Below are 24,912 nucleotides of genomic sequence, written 5' to 3'. Positions count from 1 at the left end.
CTCTCTCCACTGTCAGGTTTCCTGCAGCTCTATCACTCCCTAGAGTACACAAACCATTCTCTCAACAAGGAGAAAGTGCTTGTGTTTCAAGTACAGGTGAAACACAATAAAGGCTACTCTTTCTAATGAGGCAGCTGGAACTCGGTAAGAGACTGTATTTGAAAAACAAGGGAGAGAAAAGCAGGCAGAGAGAGAGGGAGGGGGAAGAGACTTTGTTATTCAGTCCACTGTTTGAGTTAATCGGTATTGAGATCAGTATTTGCTGTTCAGATGGTGTGTCAGTTTTGCCAGGCAGCTGATGGGCAGAGGAACAAGTGACTGGCGCAGCCTGACCTGAAACAATGAACTGTGATGGTCATGAGAGAAAAGGGCGACTTTTTAGTCATGAATAGTGGGAGACGATGGATACATCAGATGAATGTTCTTATTTCTTGGATTGGTTGGAGCTCCTGTGCTAACAAGTTATCAGAACACAAGGTTGGAAGTTATTTCAGTGCTGATTTCTGACATGCAAAACAGTCCTTTCTTTTTTTCTAAGAGGTTGGGAAGTTTTTACCCCCTTCTTAGAGTGACTGAAGACACTGAGTTTCTGCCTAAAAATCTTGTAGGTTCAAGTAAACCCATAAAAAAGGATTTCCTTTTTGCCCAAAATAAACACACTTCTGGAGAGCCTTTCTCTAGGGGTATCAGAGCACTTACAGTTGCTAATGAATCAGTCTGTCAAAGCACTATTATTTCCCTTTTTTTTTTCTGAACAGAAGAGGAAATTGCAGCAGAATGACCAGTATGGAAGGACAGCCTGATACATTTGGTTGATTCTATAATTCTATAACTAAGTACATGTAATACACACACAAGGAAAATGTTACATAGACTTCTGGACATATATAAATACACTAACATGCAAATCTATGCAGAGCAGGCTTTTGCAAGATCTGAAAAGCAGAAATATTCACTGCTTCTCATAGCTCAGTAAGTGTGACAGGACTACTTCCTTGCTAGGCCCTCCAAAATCTGTTACAGTGAGACAGTAGCAAAATAAAGGGAGGAAACCCTCTGTGAGAATTGGTCTGCTACTGTTGGTGCGAGCAACCGATGCAGTCCTATAAAGGGTTTCCTCACATGATCGTGGGAGTGTGCTGCCTGTGCCATATGTGAGACTGATTCTGCCACCTCTGTTCTCATGACTAGTTCAACTCCACACAGAATGGAGATGTCAAGATCCATCCCAATTCCTGCTCACTCTAGGGATGGATTTTTTCAAGAAAAAGAAAAAGAAAAAAAAAAAAAAAAAAAGAAGAAGAAGCCCATTTTCCTATATTTCAGCTTGTAATCTGAGCAAAAATCCCAGTAGTTCTTCCAAGGTCCAGATGTGACACCAGGGTACAACTGGGGCAGGATCAAATTCAGTCTACAGATGATCGCCACCAAACACCAACTGACATATAAACCTTTATCTCATAGTAAAATCAGCATCTGTAAACTGATGAGGAAAAACAACATGCTGCTGTTTGAAGTCTTCAACACCATCATCTCACTACAGAAGTTTGAAGCTGTGAGGCTGCTTTCTGTTTCAAGCTATACTTTGCTAGGTTCTCAGAAACCAGGAAAGTAGGCTGTTAAAGAAGCCCCAGGTTGGCAAGAAGAAAAGCTCTCAATTGTCTAACTGTATTAACATAATATAAATGTAACAGATGTTTATGACTTTGCAATTAAAATTTAATAAGAAATGAATGTGCGCTAAAATCTAATTCTAAAAATGAGTAGTTTTAAATTGTATATATTTAAAACTGAAATAACTTGGAATTTTTAGTTTTTGTGACTTTCTCTGAGAGGGTGCCATTTTTTTCCTAGTGTTTCTACTTCTATAAATGTTCTTTAAAGAGTCTGAGCTGATAAGAAAATGTTTCCTTTGATGAATGGGGAAATGATCCACCTTCCCCAGCTGTAACTACCAGTGACGTGGGGCAGGCTTCCCATTTTGATGGCTAAATATATATACTAATCCATGTATTATTAGTGGTTAACTTCTCTGTTCAAACCTAATCCTAAATTCTCATTTTCACATGTGGTCACATATACACACCCAGAAGATATGCATGTATGACTTTTGTTTTGTTACACCTATTAGACTGCCATGATATACCTCAGTCCCTTCTTGTCTTCATCAAATAGCTTTCCAATTTCCTACTGTTCCTTCTGCCCCAGCAAAGCACAAATCTAGTTGCAGATGCAATGAGAACTCCCTCCAATGAAGCTCATACAGTCCACTAGTGCAGCTTTCACTAACTTCACTAATAGTCGAAACTCAAACTTTGAGAGCCCCTTGAACCATGGCATATATGTGAGATGCTGAACTAAGTGATGAAATGTGTAAATCAAAACAGTGTTTGCAGGATGAACTCTGTCCTGGCAGACTCACATCCCAGTCTGTACAGTGTTCAGGGAGACTGGTAGAGTTGTGTGCTAAGGATCTGCAAGCCGTGAGTGATAAGAAACTCTGGTTCCAGGGGTAGTGAGGCACGACTCTACATGAACACTGAGTTTGTTGAACTGCAGAGCACAAATGGACAATATGTACTTTACTTTTATTTAAGATTCAGCAGAGGAGGAAAGGGTCTTTCCTTACCTTGATCCATTCATGTGGTCATATTCTCTTTTAACATTGACCCGGACTGGCTGATTAATCCACTCCTGCTGAGGAGGCAAAGGGTTGATTTTGTGTGGCTGGCCATAATCAGGGTTCCCTGAGGCTGTCATGTCTGCCTTGGGGAGGTGAGTGGCAGCGCCGTACGTGGAGTCAAAGAGGGACTGGTCGTCGCTCACCACCGACAGGGCCTCCTGAGGAGAGAAAAAACAAGTGCTCAGGGTTGTGACTAAACCAGTAACCCCACTCTCATTCTCTCTTTGAGCTGGTGAGCACCTGCGAGGGCCCCCCAGCTGCCCAACTCTGTCTGAAATTGCCACCTGTCAGGATTGCAGATTGAATCAGATGCTTTGGGGTCCATCAACCCGTATGCAAAACCAGTGGGTTCCTTTGCTAGCTGCTGGGTGGGGCAAGAATTAAGGTTATCTGACTTCTGCAAACAGCAAAGGTGGCAGCTGGCTGCTACACCATGCTCAGGGGTCACTGAAAACAGACTCTGAGAAGCAGCTTCACCTGTGTTTTATGTAGTTACCTGCCCTCCTGTCTGCACTTGCTGGTCCAAAACCAGAAAAAGAGATATGTAGTATATAAAATGTCTGGAGCGTCATTTGAAGGTGCATATTATTTCTGAGCATCTTCTTCCAAACAGTTTTGTGTGGTGTCTATATTTTGAGGTTACTCGTGAAGCAGAAGCAGTCAGTGCAGGTCAGAGTTATGGGTGTTAGTGGTGGAATAAAAAATGCATTACTTTTCCCTTTTTGTTTATTTTGTGGGCGATGTAGGACTGGTGAGTTACCAAATGTGCATTTCTAGAAATGCTTAAAAACAGGAAATTGTTATCCTTTTTTTTTTTTTCCTGCTGAAACTCAAAATGTTGACAGAAAGTTTTGACTATCAATTTCCTTGCATTGGTGTGCCTGGGTTTTCTAAATGAAGCATGCCAGGCTCATAAAGGCTTTGGCAGAGTCCTTCCTTATTCCAAGTGCATCTGACAGGGTCTGCATGTTCTTGATGGAGCTCAGCTAACCGCACAGTGCACAGCTGCCATTATAGCTGGCAAGCCAGAAACTGAAGGAGGAACCTCCCAGACTAAAATACACATTACTTTAATGTGAGTTAATGGAGCAGACCTCCAAAACAAAGGCAGCAACAGAGTCGCCTCCTCTGTGGACTGAGCACTGAGAAGACCTGTAATATACACGCAGCAGTGGGTGACCATGAGCATGCAGACACTGCCTTTGCTTTCAAAGCTGATCTGTTGCTAAACCTCTGGTATTCCAAATTCACAGAACGTGATCCAAATTATGAGCTTTTAAAAATAATAAATTGTTGTTCTCTGCCTTCTTCCCCACAACAGCCATTTCTGAGGTTAGTTTTACAAACTTTTTCCACAACCAAGGAGGGAAAAAAAATTCTGAAGACTTAGAAACTCTCAGCTGCTGGAATCCTCCAATCACACGAGAATCTAAGTGAAAATCAGATAGTAATGGGCTCATGATATCATCACAAAAAACTCAATAGTTGTAGTCTACTGGCTAAATATTAGAATCCCTCTCAGCTTGAAATTAACCCACTTAGAAAGAGTCATGTCTGTGCTCTGCATCTACGAATATCAGCACTTTTCTATCTCAGACCTCAGATCATGTAACAAAACCAAACACGTCTGAGTAGCCTAGAGTTTCAGTGGGTCTGACTAAGCCTGAATTCAGGACAGACCTAATGTGTGTAAGTCCTGTTGGAGTCACAGTTTTTGCAACAAGTATTTTGCAAGCAACCCCTCACACTGAGCAGCTGCAATGGTGACAGCCCTTAAACAACAGTGAGAACTTTTGCCCCACACTACCTAATGCTGTGTGTTGCACGTTCCTGCCTGATCACAGCCTTCTGTCCTTAAAGAGATGGAGAATTTCTCCAGGATACAAACTTTGTAGAACAGTGTGAGGACACATTGCTGTCTGATAACAGCTCTTAAATCAGAACAGGCCTTCCATCCAGAGGTAGAGCTCCAGAAACTTGCTGCTTCTCTGGTTTACTGAAGTCAAGGTATCAGACAACGGTTCCAAAATGACCCATCTTCCATAGGCCTCTGCTTAGAAAATGTGGAGCTCCTTGCATTATGAGGTGGTAGGCAGCTTACAGATACGTGGGGTGCTGGACTGACATTTGCCTCCCTAGTCTATGCTGTGCATGTCAGGTGAGGACTAATCCTTGTGAGAGGCAAGGAAACCATCTGTACCACTGTGAATTCACAGGATGCTCTTCAGCTGTTCTCTTTTGGAGATTTCCAGTTTAAAAACATACATAAATCTATTTTTGAGGGAAACAGTATCTAGGAAAATGTTATTTCTACCTAAAGCCGTTTTTCTTCTGAAAAGGGATTCTGATGAAAAAAAAGATATCAGAAAAGAAAAGAAAACACCAAGAAGCAAAGAACAGCCCCAGATGAAGATCACTTATTAAGCCAGTATCTTTACAATACACAGGGCTAACAAAAGGCAAATACACGGTTGTCTGGTATCAGATGGAAAGTCTGCCTCCTCAGATAAGGACCTTCCCTGACAGACAAGTGGTCAGGCCCTGCCTGCACAGTGCCTGGCTTTAGCACAACAGTGACAGCCAGCAGGCAGGCAGCAGTTGCATGGAGCAGCTCTGCGTTTTGCTGCTTGAGCGTATGCAGTCTGCAGAATGCACAGACTTTAAGACTTCATCGCACACAGGAAAAGAAATTCAAATGTGATGACTGCCATCATGGCAGGCTCAAGAAGTTACTGAACCAGGGATTGTTCGAGCTAAAGCCTTGAGTTAGTTACAGCCACAGGCACTACAGACTCATGGCTCCGAGGGAGCCGATGACATACAGAGCTTCTGCAGATGAGAGATAGTGGCTTGTAACACCTGCTCATGGTCAGGTCGTGCAAGCAAATAGCAAACAAGTATAGCTGATTGCATGCGAGGGAAGTCGAGTGGCATGCTGCCAGCCCTGCTGCAAACAGCTTTGCTGTGATCTGGACATTACAACCTGGAAGAAAAGCAGAGGGGTGGTAGGCAGCAGGTAGCCTTTAACTTGTGGGATGAGAGCACGGGGCCACTCAGCTGACTCCCTAAAAGGAGGACTATGTGGGACTCATTCTCCTGGAAGAGGGCAAGGCTCAGCTGACTTTGCCAGGATGGGGAAAGCATACAACCTGCCTCGTAGTCACTATCGGAGACTCTACTTGTGTAGATTCCATTTTGAAGGACCTAATCTGATCAGGAAGTGTTTGACTTCAGCTCTTGCTGAGGAAGAGATCAAGAGTTAAACTGCATACCAGAGGGCAAATGTCTGTCCCACTGGAATCTAGAGTTACTCAGCGTTTGGTGATGGGCATCTGGGAGAGCAAGGCAAGGCGTGAAAGGTGCTAACATAACCTAACCAGACAGGGCACTGCTTGCAGAGCTCCCCCCACGCTGTCGCCTCCTGGGCTGTGTCCTTGAGCTGGCCAGACCATGTCTGAGACAGGGGTCTTGTGTGTATTACTCTGGCATATACGTTACATTATATTGCCTCTGGGAATAGGCCGGCTTCAGTTTTTCCAGTTTTTAATCACATTCCTGGCATAAATGTGGCAAGCCTTGTCTAGGCTGCTTGCAGCACAGCCATAGGCAAGTTCAGCCCCTGCAGAGCGCAGCCTCAGCCTCCTCAAGGCAGCCCACCACGACGGACTCCCATTGCTGTGAGCACTGAGACAACTTTGTACAGAGCTAGCACACACTTGTGGATCCCCTAGACATGAAAATGTGAAAGGGCTATTAGTAATAACAGCTTATAGTCGTACAGGGATGAATTGGCAGGTTTTTGTTTTCTTAGGCCAGCCACCTAGAGCCAGGTCCCACATGTAAGTGCCTCAATACAGTGATTTGTGCTGTGATTTTGTTCCTGTGCTGCAGGAAAGGCAGCCTGCTCTGCTGGTCATGCCGGCAGCACTGTGACAGGGCAGAGGCAGTGCTTCAAGCAAGTTATCCTGAGGCTTTACTGCCAAATGCAAACGGCATTTGTGTGTTAGCAAAAGGTTTTACTTGGGTAAAGGGTGGGACTTCTGGGGCATTTAGTCTGCATGAAAGGGATGTATTCTGTATGAACAACCCTCAGGTGAAAGTCAGGGGCACACAGTGAGGATGTGCAATACGAATTGTCACCATTCACCTCCTTGTTCTGCTTACTGTCCCCAGCACAGACTTGATTGAGCTGATGACTGCACTAGCAACAGATCTAGCCCCAGGATATTCTGACATTTTCTCTAACCTCCCAACATTTGCCTTGGACAAGGCCCTTAAAAGTTCAGGTTTTTAACTTTATCTAAAGTTTACTGCCAAGGATAGCTTACTGGAGGTTTCTGGTTCCCCACTCTCTGAGAAAGGTCAGGAAAACAAGAGCTGGTGAGGTGACACTTGTCAGTGTTTTCACCACAGATATGATGCAGTGCCTATAATAACAGCTCTTTCCAGGTGTATGCAATGCATCTACACTGAATATTGACTTAGAGCTCTTTGCGTTCACTTTTCTGGCCATAACCACATTTAAAAGGCATAGCTAAAGATCAAAGATTCATCCTCCTCCACAAAGTCTGGCTTAGAAGCAAGTGCTGAGTACCTGAACTATCATGCTGTGCATGGAAAGAACTTCTACCTCTGGAGGTGTGACTGTTACTTGTTTGGTTGGTTGGTTTTTTTTTTTTTCAATAATATAGATTCACCACTCTGCAGGAAAATCGCTCCTGAAATGTTTTTGTAAGGTGAAAGCTACCAACTCAGACCCACCATCTGCCAGAGCCCAGATGTGCAATGCAGAGCACCGCAGTATTAGGTACCAACAGCAACAAGTCTTACATATGGCTTGAGGTTAGCACTGAGGTTCTGCTCCTCGAACAGAAATGACTTTGGCACTGCATTTTTACAAGTCAGCACTTCTTTTGCCAACATCTCATACAAGCAGAAAGGAGATAACATCGGACTTACAAGAAAATGAGTCAAATATAAAATGTACAGAGGAACAGAGTCTGGGTTGATCTTGGGGCAGCACATTCGAATGGATTGAGCACGGAATTAGGAGACAGGAAGGCAGAGTGTTATTCTCATCTCTACCCACGATCTTAGGCATAACCTTTAGCAAGGTATTCCCCCATCTGTCCCTTTTTCTCCCTACATCCTCTGTTGCCCTGTTCTACACATACAGGAAGCCCCAGTGGCTCTGAGCCTCATCCAGGGCTGTTAGTTTTTGAATTCCACATCTTTCCAGTGTACTTTTTTGAGGTTTGCTCTTGCCATTCCGCCTTCCTGGCAGCATATTATGTGACTGGTGCAGGGACTCCCATAACTCCCCCTGGAAAATTATAAGCACAGGCATTTTATTGCTAACAACCACAATCCAATCTTGTGCCCTTCACAATCAATTTAAGGCCTACTTCTATAGCAGAGGATTTGCAGGCTGCAGCTAGCACCAGAGACCCAACATAATGCTGTAGTGCAAACAGAAGGCTGAGAGTCACCTCTGCCTAACTTCATTGCTCTAGACTTTTATCTACTTGCAGAACTTTACAGTGACTGACTGTCTATTCTGCTCATAGTATTTTCCAGCTGAGCTGATAGTATTTGTGTTGTGGCAACCCAAATGCTGTCATCCATGCCTCAGAGATGTCCCTGCCCTGTGGAGAGATTGGAGGAGATGCAGTTTTGCTTTCTTCCCTGCAGCATTAGGACTGAGGATTAAGGGGAAGGCAATGTGCCTTTAAGACTGTGTCAAAGTTTCTGTACATTTGAGGGTTTCTCTGTATGTATGGAAAGGAGGGCCAAAACAGTGCATGTCGGCTTTCATTTATTTTGATGATATCTCACACTCCCCTAATTTTGTACTTACTCTGCACTGAAGAATTACTCAAAACTACAAAGCAAGTCAGCTACCCAGACAAATTATGATGCAAGGTCTCCTCTGCAGCCCTGCCTGCCTTTCTTTCACTTTCCATCAGGAGAACTACAGTGGAGCTTAACTTGGCAGCCCTAGAGTGCAGCAGCGTTTCTTCACAATTCAGATAAACTGGGAACCACAACTTAGTAACTTGTGCTAGGAGGAAACAAAGCAGGAATAAGATAGGCATACAGACTGAAATTAGAGATCACACAAAACCAGATAAAAATTGGGGTAAGATGATTTTGCAAAACTTCTTATAAGGCTATACGTCTTTTTTTTTTTTTTTCCCTTAATTTTTACATCCACTATTTCCGTGAAATCGCACACTGAGTGGATAAAATAAGGTTGCTAAAATGAATGTTTTATTATTTTGATCTCAAGATCACCAAAACCTGATTCAGAAAGGAAAAAATAAGCCATGCTCTGTACTTTGATTTTCAGAAGAGCACTGGAGCACTTGACTTCATGTGCACATTTGTAGGATCTGAACCAAAGAGTTTTTTTTCTCGGTCTAAGCTTTGCATCAATCAGCTTAGAGCTTGTACTGATTTGTTTCCAATAGGCTGAATATCAGGTGGGAATAAGCGAGTCCCAAGCACTCACCTCCAACAAGTTCCTGCATTAGGGCTGATGGTAGGAAAGCTTAGGAGCAGCCTCAGACATGTGGGCAGTCTCCAGGAGATGGTTTTTTGTGGGTTGAGCACAGGACGAGGAAAGGAAGTGAAAAAAAGAACCTGCTCAAATTGCTGCTGTGGCCCCTTGACCTCTAAAGAGAAATATGGTGAAATAAGAAGCAAGAAAGCTGGACATGTCTGAGAGATTATCACATCTCCAGCCTACCATTCTGCGGTGCTTCACACCCTGCCTATATGATACACACTGGGAGTAGCGGAGGAGTGGATGAGGTGTCTGCCCATTAGCAGACAAGGGACAAATCACAGCCTCTGGCTTCTGGTACCAGAAAGTTTGGGAGAATTCCTGCTCAGGTCTGCCAACCAAAACACATGAGGTGATTTAGGGTGAGTACTAAACCTTGGGGGTAAAACTTCAAGCCTGTTAAATGTGCTGGAAGCTTTGCCATTGGCATTGGTCGAGACAGGTTTCATTTTTGGCAGTGAATTTTACTACAAAAGGATTTGCCTCCATGAACAAATCAGCATAACTCTGGAGTTAGCACTGTCTGCTGAGGTGGGAGGACTAAATCATCTCTATGGATCCTTTCCAAGCCACATCATGTTTCCAGAAAACCAATCAGCCTTTCCCATGTATTAGCACTGCCCTTGGCCAGCTTACTGTGCTTAGATCACCACTGATCTCTGCCCACATCTTCTTCACTCCAGAGCTGACCATGCCCACTACGAATGACTTGACATTGCACGGGTGACTGCTTTCCAGAGCTCAGCAGTCAAATCCACCTCATTGTAGTCCACGTTCCTTTTAATTTTTTCCCTTCCCTTGGAAAATAATTGACTTGCTCTGAGCAGATGCGTTTGTAAACAGAGACACATGGATATAACTGTGAACATACACACTTCAGTAAATATTATTGTAGCATTTTTATGGTCCTTTCTGCTGAAGACACATGGAGGGAAAATTGCAAGATGGTTTCAGAATCTGGCTTTCTGACAAGCCAAAACTGTATCTGGAAGAATTAAAGCAGTCCTCTGCTATGCAGAATTCTGTGCTGACCTCAGCTTTGTCCCAGAGCTCCCACTGCCCGACTGCTCTCCCTGATGCTGTGCCAGAGAAGGGCTTTTAGTGGCAAAACTGTGATCAGGATTTCCACCAATACCATCGGTGGTACTTTTACTCCTACCAGAAACTGAGGCAACATAACAACTTCGTGTTTTTTGGTTTTCCACATGGAAAACGTTATTGATATAAAGAAATCATCGTAGAAAGGGAAACAACAAAGCGCGAAACCCGTAAGTATTAGTTGGACTTTGTCATGAGAGAGGGTCACATCCATGCGTCTCCCCTTTAACAGGCTGCCTTGCAAAAGGACATCTGGTGGACTCTAAAACAGGAAGGAATAGGTGCAGACTGCACCACCTTGTCTTTTCAGGATGGTTCCTACTGCTGAACACTGGAAACTGTAAGAAGGGTGTTCTCCCAGGAATGCAAGATCTGGGAGGTGGCAGTTTAGAGAGGCACAAATATTTCGGGTTCCTCTGAGCGCTGACTCACCGCTGCACCAAGGTCCATTCATTATTTTTTATTTCACTTTGATACCATTGTCCTGGCTACATTCACAAACACCGCAACCGTATCCTGTTTTGTTCTCTGACACCATTCCCTTCACAATCGCAGGAAGCCCATCAGGAAACGTTCATCGGGTGCTGTTATGTTTCCATCCACAGAGAACAAAACATGCACTTTCAGCCCAAGATGACTTTATTCCAGACTAAGGAAAAACAACAGCATGAAAGAATCACAGTGAAGTCTCCAGGAGAGAATGCAGCATGTGCTCGCCTGAAATAGAGGTAGGGATCTTGAGCAAAACTGAATGCCTTTTACCCAGGAAATGGTTGGTGATGGAAAGGTTCAGCCAAAAGGAAATAAAGAGTATAATCCATCACTGACATCTATAGTGCATGTTGCAATGTCTGGACACTGTATCAGAGAAGCAAATTTAAGTACAACACAGTCCCTAAGTCCTGAATCCTAAATCAGATGTAAATTGACTTTACAAGCATAGTGCTAGAACCTACTTGCATTCCAGGTTTGAACTACGTTTGGATTAAATCTGTGTTCAGGATCTCAGTGCTCATGGTACTCAAAGCATAAATTCAGTGTTTCAGCCCAGAGCTGGTTACTTAGGTTTGCTGTCAAGTATGCATCACATGAAGTATGGAGAGAAGAGCGAATGGTGATTCAGGACTCACAGGATCCTATTTATTCCCCACATCTGACCCACATGCTGCACAGCTCCTTGCAAATGTAACTCAAAACTCAGCATATGCATACACTTGATAGAGTGTTGTGAAACTGTTTTTTGACTCTTTCTCTCCAGAATAGCATTTACTGGGATGAACAAGCACCAAGGTTGAGATTTTTGGAAGAGCTGTACAAATTGCACTCATATTTGAGAGGAATTGGGAGCTGCAGACTCTCAAAACTCTCTAGAACATTAGGCTTAAATGTCACAGGACAAAACAACCAAAGGAGAAGCAGTTAGCAACAATACTAGATTTTCCATGTCCTTTGCCTGCTGCCCCTGGATGCAAACACAGGTACCACCACTGCCCTGCCATGTGCTTAATAAAGCTGTGCATTGATGCCTTGTGCAGAATACCCAGCCTCTGCTGGCTTCTCATCCCATCCCCAGCTGGTCTCCTCCACTTGGCTGTGGAACTGAAGGCTGCCACCCTGCTGGGATGGCAGGGATCTCTGTTTTTTTTGTGCACTGAGCCCAGCCCCTGTGGCTCCAGTGACGAGATTGTTTCTGCATACGCCTATAGGAAAAGCAGAGATTTTGTGAACAAGCCTACTTGTGGCATTCCAAGGAAAACAGTTCGGCAGGATTACACTGAGATATTTTCTTTGTCAATCTCAATCAAGATATTTGAGCAGGAAAACCCAGTTTACTCCACTGGAAGTTCCCAGGGGCTTTTCATTTCTTTACAAAGAAACATTGAAGTTCTAATCTTGGTGCAGGAGAAAGGTCCTGGAAGGACTCAGTCATAGCCAGCACTCTCTTGGGCAACAATTCCATCCTGGCACCTGGGTCAAAACACAAAGCTAACATTACAATACAAAAGGGAATTGACAAGGTGATATTGTTCCTAGTGATACCACCAGTCACTGAGAACAGACTATCCTACCAGCACTCATGTTCCAAACAACTGCAATAGTAAAACAGCTTCTGATGCCTAACATGACAGTAAGGTTACCGCTACAAACAAACAACCTATTTCAGGAATGCGTGGATTAAATACATCCATCTAACCCCATCTCTGGTGTCCACCTACAAGAATCAGCTGGCAAATGCTGCCTCTTTCCTAAATAAACAGCAGAATATGTGAGAGTAAAAAAAAAAAAGGGCTTTGTTTACAGCTGTATTGATGTCCACGTGTCTCAGTTTCTATATCTGTACAATGCACAACCATAGAAATTCTCAGATTTTGCAGTGTTGCCATGTCAAGGGAAGAAACAGGTCAGAGAAGTGACAAGTGTTATCCTAAGGCTGGAAGTGCTAGACAAAAGCAAAATCTGTTCTCCTAGGAGGCTGAGCAGAAAAGTTACAAAAATCTCTTACCAGTAACCATTAACAGAAAGTCTGTTGATTTTATCAGCATGGTACTGAGAAGAGCTCTGAGCCTTGCTTAGATAAATGAGGTCATTTGCTCCTGCCACCTCCAGAAGCCTGCCCTCATGGCTAGTTTTCCACCCCTGTGAGAATAGATGGCTGCTTCTTCCCAGCTGTCCTCGGCCCCAGCAAAGCAGGCCAGGGAGGCAGAGGCCACAAATGAGTTCATGGCAGGGAGTTTCAAATGTTTTGCTGCAGTGAAAGCAGGCAAGAAGTGGAGCCCAGGCTCACAGTATGTTGGGGAGGGAAGGGACTGGCAGCCAAGGCTGACAGCAGGTCAAATCCCAGCACTGAGACCCGTTCAGTCTCCAGCTTTATGTAGGGTCACTTGGCATCTCAGTGTTCTCCTCTGCAGGAGGTGCTGCTTGAAACATGTACAGGTAATATACACAAGAGCAGCTTTGGGGCTGGTTCTGATCAGGTTTCTGTTACCTCTAGGACTATCATGCAGATTTCCACATGGTCCATGCAGAGTCAGCCCCACTTTCCTGCAACTCATCTGCAAAACTCCACTTGTAACGATTAATTTTGTGTTTGGTTGGCTGGTTTGGTTTGTAACGACAATCATTAGCTCTAGCTTGGTAACTGTGCAATACCGAGCTGCCAGTAACCTCCTCCCATAGCAATGTGAGTAACAGACAGGGGCAGCATTTCAGTGGTGCCATGCCAGCAGTCTTGAGGTTATTACTTCAACTTTATGGCATAGAAACCTGCATAAAGCAACCGAATACTCTGCTCAAAGTCATTTGATGGAGCGTCACTGAACTAAGAACAAAACCCAGGCCATCAAAACAAAAGCTAGCCTTTGTACAGAGGAGAGGGTGGCCTTTATATGCAACCCTGCAATGTTTTCTGAGATGACTGCAGTTTGTTCTCCTCTTGCTGAAGTGTTTCTTACACTCTAACATTCTAACACAAATAAGAAGCAGGCCTCTCGGCACATCTCCATGTTCTCAGCAGAGCTGATATGGCTCATCTTATCTCTACCAGGGCAAGTCCCCTGAGCTGCGTTGAAAAGCCTTTTATCAGATGCAATTTAAAGCAAGCTCTTTCTGAGATGTAGCTCTGCAGCTCTGGCAGGAAAGTGGGGCTTCTGACTAAATCTCCTCTGGTTTTGTTTAGCACTGGGGTGAGGGAGTAGGACAAGGTCCTATTTGTGGGGCTGGCAAGACAGGGCTGCTCCCTGCACCTTCCCTGAAACAACGCTCTGCTCCCTTCATAAGAGGAAAACCCTGTCAAAATTGGCTTAACGATCTTCTAATATTTCCATGCAATTAAAGGCCACATCTGTCTCACAGACCCCGTCCTCCTTTGCTAATGTACAGACATGAACTAAACAGTCTGTCTTGTCGATTCGCAGGGTAACAAAGGGGCCTATTCATAACACAGGCACTTTGGCTATTTTGTGTGTGTGAAATGAAATAGAGTTTGCATTTGGAGAATAACCTGTGCTGGAGCTTGCAAGAGATTTCTGCTCTAATAAATCAATCAGCTTTACCGGCTAATAAAATAACCCCCCTCCTAATTCTGACTGTGCTAACCAGACAGCCACCCTACAGAGGAGCAAATAGGGTTTCTGTGCATTTGTGAAAGTGAGAAGCTATGCTAGTTTGCTATTCAAACTCCTGCAAGGATAGAAAAAGGAGGTATCCACTTGGCTGGAATGCTTTAACAGCTGAAGAGAGCAGTTATCCTTGGCTCAAGAAATGTGGGTGCCTTCTGTGGGGGCTCAGCTACATTAGGCTGTGGGTGCTTGTTTCCCCACTGCCGCTAGCTGACTCAGGGCCAGGCACAGTCCTGCTCTGGTAGTTGTTCAGGTTTTTTTTTCAGAAGTAAATGGAAGCACTGCAGAAAAAAGCAACAACAACAACTACCAAAAAAAAAAAAAAAAGAAAAGAAAAGAAAAGAAAAGAAACCCAACATAACTTCAAAGACTCATTTCTGATTTGTTACTGAGATTGAGGGCTTAAAAAAGAAAACAAACTGAGGCACTCGTTGGCATAGTCCCAAATCAATATCAACATTGTGTTTTGCCCTAAGAGTTTCAGGCAATACCTGCATGTGTATCCAGATGTAAAAGGGTAGTGCAAGGAATATTGCTGCTAGATTAGTGCTTTGATTGTAAATGCATTGGGGAAATGAGAATGGGCTCTTTTCTGAGCCCAGCACATTGGCACACTGGTCCATATTTGGTCATGGTTTGTATCTCTGTTGTCCTGGAGCTTTCACAGTACCAACAAGCATGCTAAGAATGTTCACACCTCAGCATACCTTGTTTCCTCAGCTCTCAACTGAGCAGGAAGTGTACACATAGCACAGAAAAAGATGGTCTTGTGGTTTCAATACTAGAGTGATACTTGGCAGGTGTGGGCTTATCTACTCCTCAGGTAGCATATGTCCTATTTGTTCTGAGGCTTTCTGGATCTTTGGTGCTAACCTGTAACACAGTGATTGTATTTCGGTACCTCAGCAGGATTTTGTGAAGGTAAGCATGGTAAATTCTACTCTCTTAGTCGTGGAAATAAGAATAGAGAGAAGGATATGTTCAGTGTTCAGATTACAAGCAGTTTCACAACCAGAAAAAGACTGCCCTTGCTCTTTTTCCATAACAAAGCCTCATGAAGCTCTCTGATGCTAAAGGCAGCAGCAAGTTCTCAGTGACTCTGACCAAATCAGACCTAAGTTCCTTATCTGACAAAAATAAAATCAAGAAATTAAAAGCAAATTCCAAACAAATTCATGCAAATACACTAATGTGATTGCAGTCAGTGCATAGATACACCCTGAGGCTGCATCTCTCTGATAAACCACTTGGGCAATTTATTTATTCAACTCAAGTGAAAGTTCTCTGTGCAAAATGAGGGCAAAAGTGACTGTCAAGGCCACAAGGTGAGAGGGAAACAGACCTAGGATGTGGTAAAGGACTGTTTCATATCCTGAGAACCTCATCAAGGTTTTGAGAAGTTTTCCAACTCTGATTATGGACAAACAGTTAAAATGATTATCCAGAGAATTCCATCTTAGCTCAACTGAAATATTTTATTTCAGATATTCTGTCTCATTGCAGTTTGAGCCCTTTCAGTTTTCTTAAAATATTGTGGTTGGTGTACATTTCTAAATGAAGAGTCGTTTCAAAACAAAGCTTGGAAAAATCGAGAAAGCATCAAGTAGGACTTCTGGCATCTTAAATCTTTTCTTTTTTTCAAAAGAGGAAACTGCCAAAGAGCAGCCTTTCCAGTGAATAGGTAGGGCTTTGAGAAATTTGCATTTTTCTGATGAAAAGACATTAGCTGAAAAAGATCAGAGCATATCTAGCATGATCCTTCTTCTGTACTTCCCTGATAAAAACACGGGTTTCCTATTGCAGTTTTTGGAGACAGAGACAAATTAAGCCTTTCTAGGCTTGATATCTTGCTAGCAAAGCCAACAGAAGGTTTGTCTTTGGGCTGATGTATGTTTGAATCTTCTACGTAGGTGTTTGCATATTTGTGCACATAAACGTGAATGCATGAATGACTCCCACACAAATGCACAAAGTAGTTACTATCTGTCCTGGCAAAATGTCAGTATCTAAACTGTTATAACCTATAGACTTGATGAGTTTTCTAAGATGTTAGACAGACACATAAAGAAGCTATTAGATGCTTAGAAGAATTTTAAGATCATCCATGTCGGTCTGAACTCTGGCTGGTTTTGTTTGCCTGTGTGGCTACATCAGTAGTGTTAAGATCTGGCATTTTGATATTGTGAGACTTAAAACAATGCCAAATTCCTGCCATAGAGGGAAGTGGGGTGTCCAAGAGACACATATAAGCAGCAACCGAAAGCTGCAGCCTGCTTTTGGGATGCCTGCCATGGACTAGGCTGACTCTATCAGGGGTCCTCTCCTTCCATTACTCAGCTTCACACAATGGTGCTCCTCTATAAAGGACAGATTTTACTTATTTGCAAGGCACCACATCCAAGGACAGAAGCATGTCTTCATCATGGCAGGTCTAACAGTCCCTTTCCTCATCAGCATTCTCCTTAAGGCAAGATTTTTGGTGGTCAATAAGCAGAAATTCTGCAGTGCTGCTTTGTCAATGGCTTTGTCTCAGTTGTTTTCTGAGGATGGTTAAGCCAATTTCTCTCAGTGGGGACAAGCAAGAGATTAAAAAACATTGTTTCAGTTAATGCTAATAGGATGAAAAATAGGAAAGAAAAAGAGCTCTGCACACACCAAACCACATACAGTCACCAGCATGTAAAAAACTGTCACTCTTATTATTGAGACAATATACCTGAGCTGCACTGAGAGACAAAACATTGCACCTTACAGAGCAGCTACAAAATCGGGGAAATAGTGAAAGTGAGCCTTTGGGTGAAGCACCTAATTAATTAGTGGATGCACCGTTCTGAATGAGAGTTAGGTGTGAACAATACAGAGAACACAGGAAGAAAGGGCTACACACACATGCAGTGACTGCAGTTGTCAGAAGAAATCTACAAAGTGGAGATGGGATTGCAGTAACACTTGAAGTAATTCTGACAGATATTAGGGCTTCTCTTATGCCTTGGAGCTGTACACATCCAGTTCATCCCCCAGCTCACTCCATTTGGTTGGGAATGAGCAGGTACCAGAGACAGAAAACGTGGAGGATGGCTTGCAGCATTCACTGGCTGAAGCCATGGGCACCCACTGCTTGGCTACACCATAAATGCTGATAGAGAAGCATTTGCTTCTCAGATACCTCTTAATAATCCATGGAAGACAGCATGATGGGAAGCCTGGCACACACCTATAGATGCAGGGATCAAAATGATTTATGAGGGATCAAAAAAAGTATAAATGTTGCCTAACCCTTACCAGCAGGTGTGAGAATAGATTGGCCCACCTGGAAATATGAGTCATCTCCCAACAACAGCTAGAAGGGCAAAAGCTTGTATGTGGTAACGTGCCAGTGATACAGATAAGTGTGTGGGAAGCAGAGATGGTGGAACACCCTCTGTTCTGCTTTCACAGAAGAGCTGGGTAGTAGCAGTTAGCTTCTGAGGGCTGCAGGTCAGGTGAGACCATGTCTCTGAATTTAGGAAAATAATGAACTGCAGGGGAAGCAGACAAAGAACATGATATACCGGTGGTTTTGTCTCCCTCACCTCACTAGCTGTCCTATCCCCAGCACATGGTGCATGCCCAAATGGTCTGTTGAACTTCCCACAAGACTGGATCAAGCCCCATAGCCCCCTGCCATAGGGCTCTGGGTTGGAAATCGAGGCAATATAAGTTGTATCTATCTTACAGTCATAACATTACATGTGCTTTGCTCTGCTACCTCTTCATGTCAGAGCAGACGTAACATGTTTTGGAGTACCAGAGGACATCAGGGTTAATCGCCAGGGAAGAATATTCTTTGGTATCATCCAAGAAAAACGTTAGGTAGATATCATTAAACATGTCAAAATACTGCCTTGCCTCATCTCACATATCCCACAGAGGTCGTGCTTAGGGATTCACTTCACACCATTTTTCTTGTCTGTGAAAAATTTTGACATGCAATCAAACAAAGACAAAAAGAAAATCATTCGTGGCAGTAAAATCAGGCTGAGCCTAATTATTTGGATTCTCATGACATCTACTTAGATACTGAGCTGTGATGGGACACGTAAGGAAGGCGGTTTCTTCAAAGGCATAAATATGAATTAGGCAAGCAAAATATTCCTCACATTTGTTTAAAGCTTTTGAAAACGTCACTCATTGCCTTAACTCAGTTCAGATGAGAATTGCATGGGGGTAAAATCTCGATACACAGGAGCAGGAACAGCACTCTGTTTCATTCATCAGGCCCTTCTCCCCCTCTACATTGTCTGCTGCTCCCATTTCCTTCCATGTCTTTCACAGTGAATCCATTGCATGCACCCAGCCTACTTCATTTGCTCAAATTCACAAATTGTTTTACAATGATCTTTTATTATAAAAATACTCTTATTCCAAGCATATTTTTCTTTTCTCATGGACAGCAACAAACAGAATGGCTGCTGGAGCCTGGTTCATTTCAGAAACAGTGCAGCTCCTCTTCTGTTCATCCATCTAATACTATCTTGGCAAAATCACCTTCATTTTTCATATAAGCTGAAGGAATAATTTAACTGCTTTGCTGAATGAAGATGGGATTGGCTACCTGATTAAAACTGGTCACATGCTTGTAAGTCAGATCCAAGGGACAGAAGAAAAAGTAACCTAGGTGTAAAACTACAGTCCAAAATAATTCTGTCCATCAAATGATTAGATAACCATGGAGATGACTAACTATTTGAAAGGCTGAAAAATCCCAGAGTGCCTGTGGTTTTGACCTGCATGGGTCTTGGAGCTTCCCTTGGCTAGGAATCTGCACTCCTACGTCTGTCTCAATCCAGCAATTGGGCAGAGCAGAGCCTGCAGTGTCATGAGCCCTGGCTGTGATCTGAGTATCAGGGAGTAGCAGGTTGAACAAAAGGCACCATAAACACAGCTGTTTCTCCCTCACAAGCACTGACCATGGCAGCAGCAGCTACCTATGTTCCCTGTGCAGAAGCCTGAAGATGCTCATCTGAGAAGCAGAAGACTTCAGCTCTGGACCTCCTGTGCTGCTGAAGCTCAGACCCACATCTCCTTTCCCTATGTGTGCATCCAGAATGGTGATGTGTATTTTATCAGGCAAGCTTGTATACTCAAAGTGTACTTACTAGCTGAGTGGTTTGCTAGCGTGGCAAACCAGATACGCTCTCTGTGAGTTTAGTAAGCCTGGCTAACAGCAGTGTGGGCTTTAGTTCACCTCAGGAGCAACACATTCAAGGCTTCAGCAATGTAGTGTCTCCTTCAGAGGTGATCCAGTTAGTTTTTGTATGTAAGTTTTTTTTTTTTTTTGCTTAATTTAGATGGAAAATCTAAGCCATTCAGCAAACATTCACAATCCCAGCTTTTAGTTTGTGCTGTGTTGTAAAGCACGCTGCCAACACTATTTAAAAAATCACCAGTTTAAATGAAATTGCTCAGTTGAAAATGATTTAGTTACAAGAACTTTCAGTCTGGTCCTTTGAAGACTTAATTCATACTTCACACTTCTGAGCCCTCCCTCTTTCCTTTACTCCTCCCTCCTTCACTTTCTTCTCATTGTACTTATACAATTAACAAGCAGATGCAAATGTAAATTTTCCTTCTGTTTTTACTAAAAGAATCGATCCACTTGACCAGAATATGAAGTCTTGTAAATATCAAGCATAAACAATTCAAGAAACAGCTTGTGTTTCTGATCATCTCAATTCACGTTCTAAGGTGTGTTTAACATCCTTGAAGTATGATGGTCATAATTAAGAATATGGATGAACTGAAATAACTCAGGGTGAGAAATGTGCATTATATTCTGCTCAGCTCTGGTGTTCACTAGCACAGGAGTTGATCATTTTGCTGCCCTAAATTCTTTATGTAAAGAACAGAATGCTGCTCATTTCCTTAGAGACGAATGCAATTCTCAGTGTTAACTGACTACTAATGCATTTGTTTAGAAAGAAATGCACATTTTTATTCAAGCCCATGAGACAATCGATGGCAGAAGCTGAGAAGAAGGTCAATGTATGTGTTACTATGTGGATTATAGGCACACCCTCACCCAGACGCAAACCCTGTGCAAGCTGCAGTAAGAACAACAGGAAATGGCCAGGGGTATTTATAGCATTATTGTGTTTATCCTGAAGTGATGTTCTGCATAGATTATTATGAAGTTTTTCATGGGAGAAGATACAGCTTGTGTCAGCTGGAGATTTGCATGCACTTCACCCAATATGCTCTGTGCTAAACTTGCACGCTGTCCCCCCCACCTTCCTCTGCTTTGTAGAGGTTTGCTGTATATGAGGGCTTCTCTGCAGCTGACTCGATGAGCCTCCCCCGCCCCCCCGCAGTACAAACAGGAACCCTGGTAACCAGCACGTTATGCCTAAACCTCTGCGCTTCACCAGATTTACAAATCCACAATGAGATGTCATGAAAACAACAACACACATGTCAGTGGTATTGAATTTCTGAAAAATGTAGTTCATGCTACACTCAGTCTGTGCTGTTGGGGTTCTGTTAACAAAGAAACTGATGACACCAAAACCCTTAGATCAGAACCCAGAGCTCTTTCTTCGGGACAGATCAGTTTGCTCCTGGGATTCTCTTTGTTTGAAGAATCATTTCCATAACCCTTATTTTCTATTGGAGTAACAAAATGCCTTCCCATTTACCTGTTTTTTCTTGGGGAATCATTCAACAAAAACTATTCGTTTCATGCAGAAGCCATCAGGGTATACCCAGTCTCAGTTTTGCTGTATTTTATCTGTATCTGAACATTGTAAAGAGACTTTTTTTGCTCTAATTCATTCTTATCTTCTAAATTTGAAGTTCAGTAGAAACAAATAAACAAACAAGCATGAAATGAAATAGGCAACATAACAGCTCTGTATGGCAGAAAGACTCCAATCCACTCACAAACCTATGCAAACCTGCAGTCATCTATGAAGACCATTATCTCAGTGAGAGATACAGAATAAGAGAAAAATCCATCAAATGACATGTAAGCCATTTACGGCCAGTGACAGTTAATAGCCAATGCTAACCTATCCTTTGAGAAAACTGAAGGAAATTCTGCTTTAATTTAAGCTTTCAACCATCATCACCCCTCTATCTCTGGACTACATCAGAACTTCTTCATGATCCATTGTTTGCAAATATAATAAGTCCTGGCACTGTCTGTCTGAAAAACAAGCAGCAAACAGAAAAGCATCTGGAAGTCCCTATGAATGGGAGCAATGCTGCATTTCTGTATGTACCGTATTAATTAATGCAATTGAGACAATATCCAAGCGAAGCTTGTTCCTATGAATACTATTCAAACCATTATCAGTTCTATTAGTGCTTCATTATGGTTGTGCTGATGAAGACTAGATTTGCTGGGCTAATTTGCATCATATTCTGACAGGTGCTAGTCCAGGTGTCCTATTGTCATTCTGAAGCATGAATTAATAAACAAAACTCAGCCCCCACCTCCTTTTCTCATTTGTGTGATAGAAGGAATAATAGAAATGAAATGGGGCTGAGGGCACACCAACTTATCTGACTTCATCTCCCAGTAAGGCCTTTCCTAAAACTGGATCCCTGACACCAACGCACACTACATTTCTTTTTCTCTTTTAGAGATGACTATCATTAGGAGCCTGTATACAGCAAGCAGTGATGAGCTTTGGTTTGCAGCCACATTATCCACAGTCACGCCATCCCAACTTACCAGCTTCAGCCTGCAAGTAGCACAGTCCCTGTCTGTGCAACTATCCTGCTTTTGAACAGCTCTAGCCCCAGTGTCTCTGCATCATGCTTCACACTTTTCTGGTTCAGAACCAAGTCGGAATGCCCATGTAGTATGCTTCAAGGGTCTTTTAGCTGAATGTAATCTTCATTAGAAGCCTGATCATATTTATAACTTGGTTTTTAATCTTTGCAGGACCTAATTTCTAGTTCTTTCCCTCAGTCTTAAGAAATTCACTTCTAATAAACAACTGTAGAAATTCTAATAGAATTATATTGCAATTTGGGCTTTCCAAATTAAAATCAAATACCACAAGAGCTGGCAATAGCATTGCCATGTCATCTAGCATTTCTTTCAGTCCTCCTACAGAAATCAGTTTGCCCCACGCTTCCCTGCTTCTTGCTTCTCTTGTACTCTATTATTTCTCAAAGCTCCTCTGGCCATATGGGATCCAGAACTAAATGTCTTCTGTGTCGTGCACTTGTATCACACAGAGTGTTTATTAGGACCCCAGCTTGGTGACATGAGGTACAAATGCGGAGGCGGCTCACAGCTGCGCTGTCCTTTTGTGCTGTTCTCACCTGCCCGATCTCTTGGCCAAACTGCACCTCACATTGCTCAGGTCTTTTTTGACAAAGAGGAAATGCATTTAAGCATAATACCATAGCTGACCTTTTAGCCATTGGGTGAGCTTCCCCCCTCACTTTCTGCAGGGGTATCTCACTTGTTTCTCTGTGTTACTCAAGGCACATAACTCTATCCCTGCGTTCAGTTTACCTTGAAGCTCTGCTCTCCGTTGCTTATCTAATCTGCAATGTAACATGTCCATCTAGAAGTACAGAAGGCAAAAAGCTGGCTTTCTTCATTACCGTCAGTAAGATGCATTTAAAACAATTGAAGATCCAGCTGTTTATATTCAGGAATATATCTGAATTTCTTGCGTGTTCAACCACATTTGTGAGTTCTATGAAATGAGGGTAGGCTGCTCAAAAGACAAAACTCATTTTAACTGCGTGTTTTCTCCTCTTTGTTGTTTAAGAATCAGCCTGCAACAAATGGCATTTGCTAAATGACTGTCTAACAAGACAAAATGGTGCAAAGCTCCCTCTTCCCCCCTGCCAACTGGAAAGCACTTGTCCTTAGCAGCCCAGGCACTGTGCCTTGCACACAGGCACGGTCAGGTGCACATAGAAGAGGCTCCCAGTTCTATAGGGCATTGAGAGACAAGAGCTGCTTCTTGTCACAGCCCCTAATGAAAATTTGGCTGCCACATATCCAAGTGTGTTCTGGAAGCAGATTTGCACCTGTCTCAGCACGCCAAAATGAAACAATAACAGCACTGAGAGCTGCTGGTTAGTGAACGGCACAGGCTGGGCATGCGGCTGAGCCCCCTTGGTGCACTTCTGTGTTGCTCATCAGATTCTTTTCATCAGACCATCAGAGCCAGGATCTTCTGTGCTTGATGGGCACACACTACATACCTTTCTGCTCAAGAAAAGCAACCTGCAGTCAATGTGACCTTTTCATCTTTGATTATCACGACTAGAATGAAAAAAAGTATCCCTGAGAGCGTGCAGTACTGAACACACAATGGCTGCTGCTCTCCCATGGGCCTTCAGGAACACAGGGCTGGGTGCAGCTACCACCTCTGGTGCTGAGGGCGTGCAGCCATACCAGCTCCCAGCTCACTGCAACACGTGTTGCACAGGATTTCTGTTAGTGTTACCCTAAGATGAGACTGTTTCTGTGTTTCATAAGTGACTAGAACTTTTTAGGTCCTATAAATAGTGTCTTTCCTTTCCTAGCGGCAAGCAAGTTATCTCATGCATCCACATACTCTGAGCTTTATTTCGGAGAGGTTTTTCTGTTGACATGCTGGGCAGCTTTAGCATTCTTTATCCTGGGCTTACAAAGCTCTTTGTGGTGATTTGTCAGTTTTCTTCTCTCTGAAGATCATAAGATGTTATTATTTTACAGTTAGGAAAATTAAGGAACAGAAAGCTCTGACAATTTGTTCAGGGTCCCTGGTTAAGAAAGAGGAATAAATCCCAGGAAACTCCACTTGCAGGCTTCTTCTCTAATTACTGAACAGCATTCTTCATAAGGTCTATCTTTATGGAAAGAAGGGGCATGTGAGTGTGACTGTTATCTGATGAGCAGAGTAGATACCCTATGAGAGATCTATCCTCTTTATCTTTTTACTAAATAATAGATGGCTGATAAACATCTGAGATGCTAAGAAAACTTGGTTACAAATAATTTCAGGTTTCTGAACATGTTTCTCTTTAGAGGTATTCATATTTACATAACCCAATAAGTTAGCTATAACAAAGAGCAAATAACCAAATGCACATCTTGGACACAATTCCTGGTGAAATATCTGACTGCCTGACTCAGAATGAGTAAACCTCAATCTGCCACTGTGTTAGCACTGCGCAAACACACCTTGGAGGATGGCCTGTGCTCCAGAGAGCTCATGGTCTGGCTGGCAGGAGAGTGACAGGGAATGATGAGCCCTGCCTGACAGCTGAGTGCCTTCCTGTGCTTGTACAGAAAGTGCCTGGCAGAGCCAGCAATTTAAGTGTCCTTAAGAAGAATCTCATGTTGTAAGCACACAGGGGCTTTTTTTCTAACATGGTTGTTACTCTTATAGCAAAACCATATTTCAGAGCTCCTCTGTAGGATTCTCCCAGGCTGTGGGAGCTGGCTGTCCTGC

At 43.1% G+C, this 24,912-nt stretch overlaps 1 protein-coding gene across 8 annotated transcripts in view; it reads right to left on the bottom strand.

Annotated features, from left to right (window-relative positions):
* FLI1 (Fli-1 proto-oncogene, ETS transcription factor) overlaps positions 1 to 24,912 on the bottom strand; it is an 88,722-nt gene that overhangs the window by 32,225 nt on the left and 31,585 nt on the right. For 7 of the 8 annotated variants that reach the window (XM_046903746.1, XM_015297986.4, XM_015297987.4 and 4 more), the window contains one exon: positions 2,630 to 2,841. In XM_046903746.1, the coding sequence (XP_046759702.1) occupies positions 2,630 to 2,841 (212 nt within the window). Of the gene's footprint in view, positions 1 to 2,629; positions 2,842 to 2,923; positions 18,211 to 24,912 lie in introns of those variants that run through there. The other variant, XM_025143183.3, reaches the window with a different exon arrangement.

The sequence above is a fragment of the Gallus gallus genome, chromosome 24, assembly GCF_016699485.2.
Source record: "Gallus gallus isolate bGalGal1 chromosome 24, bGalGal1.mat.broiler.GRCg7b, whole genome shotgun sequence".
Classification (NCBI taxonomy): Eukaryota; Metazoa; Chordata; class Aves; order Galliformes; family Phasianidae; genus Gallus; species Gallus gallus.
The sequence above is the reverse complement of the archived record's forward strand: the minus strand, read 5'-3'. Positions and strand labels throughout refer to the sequence as shown.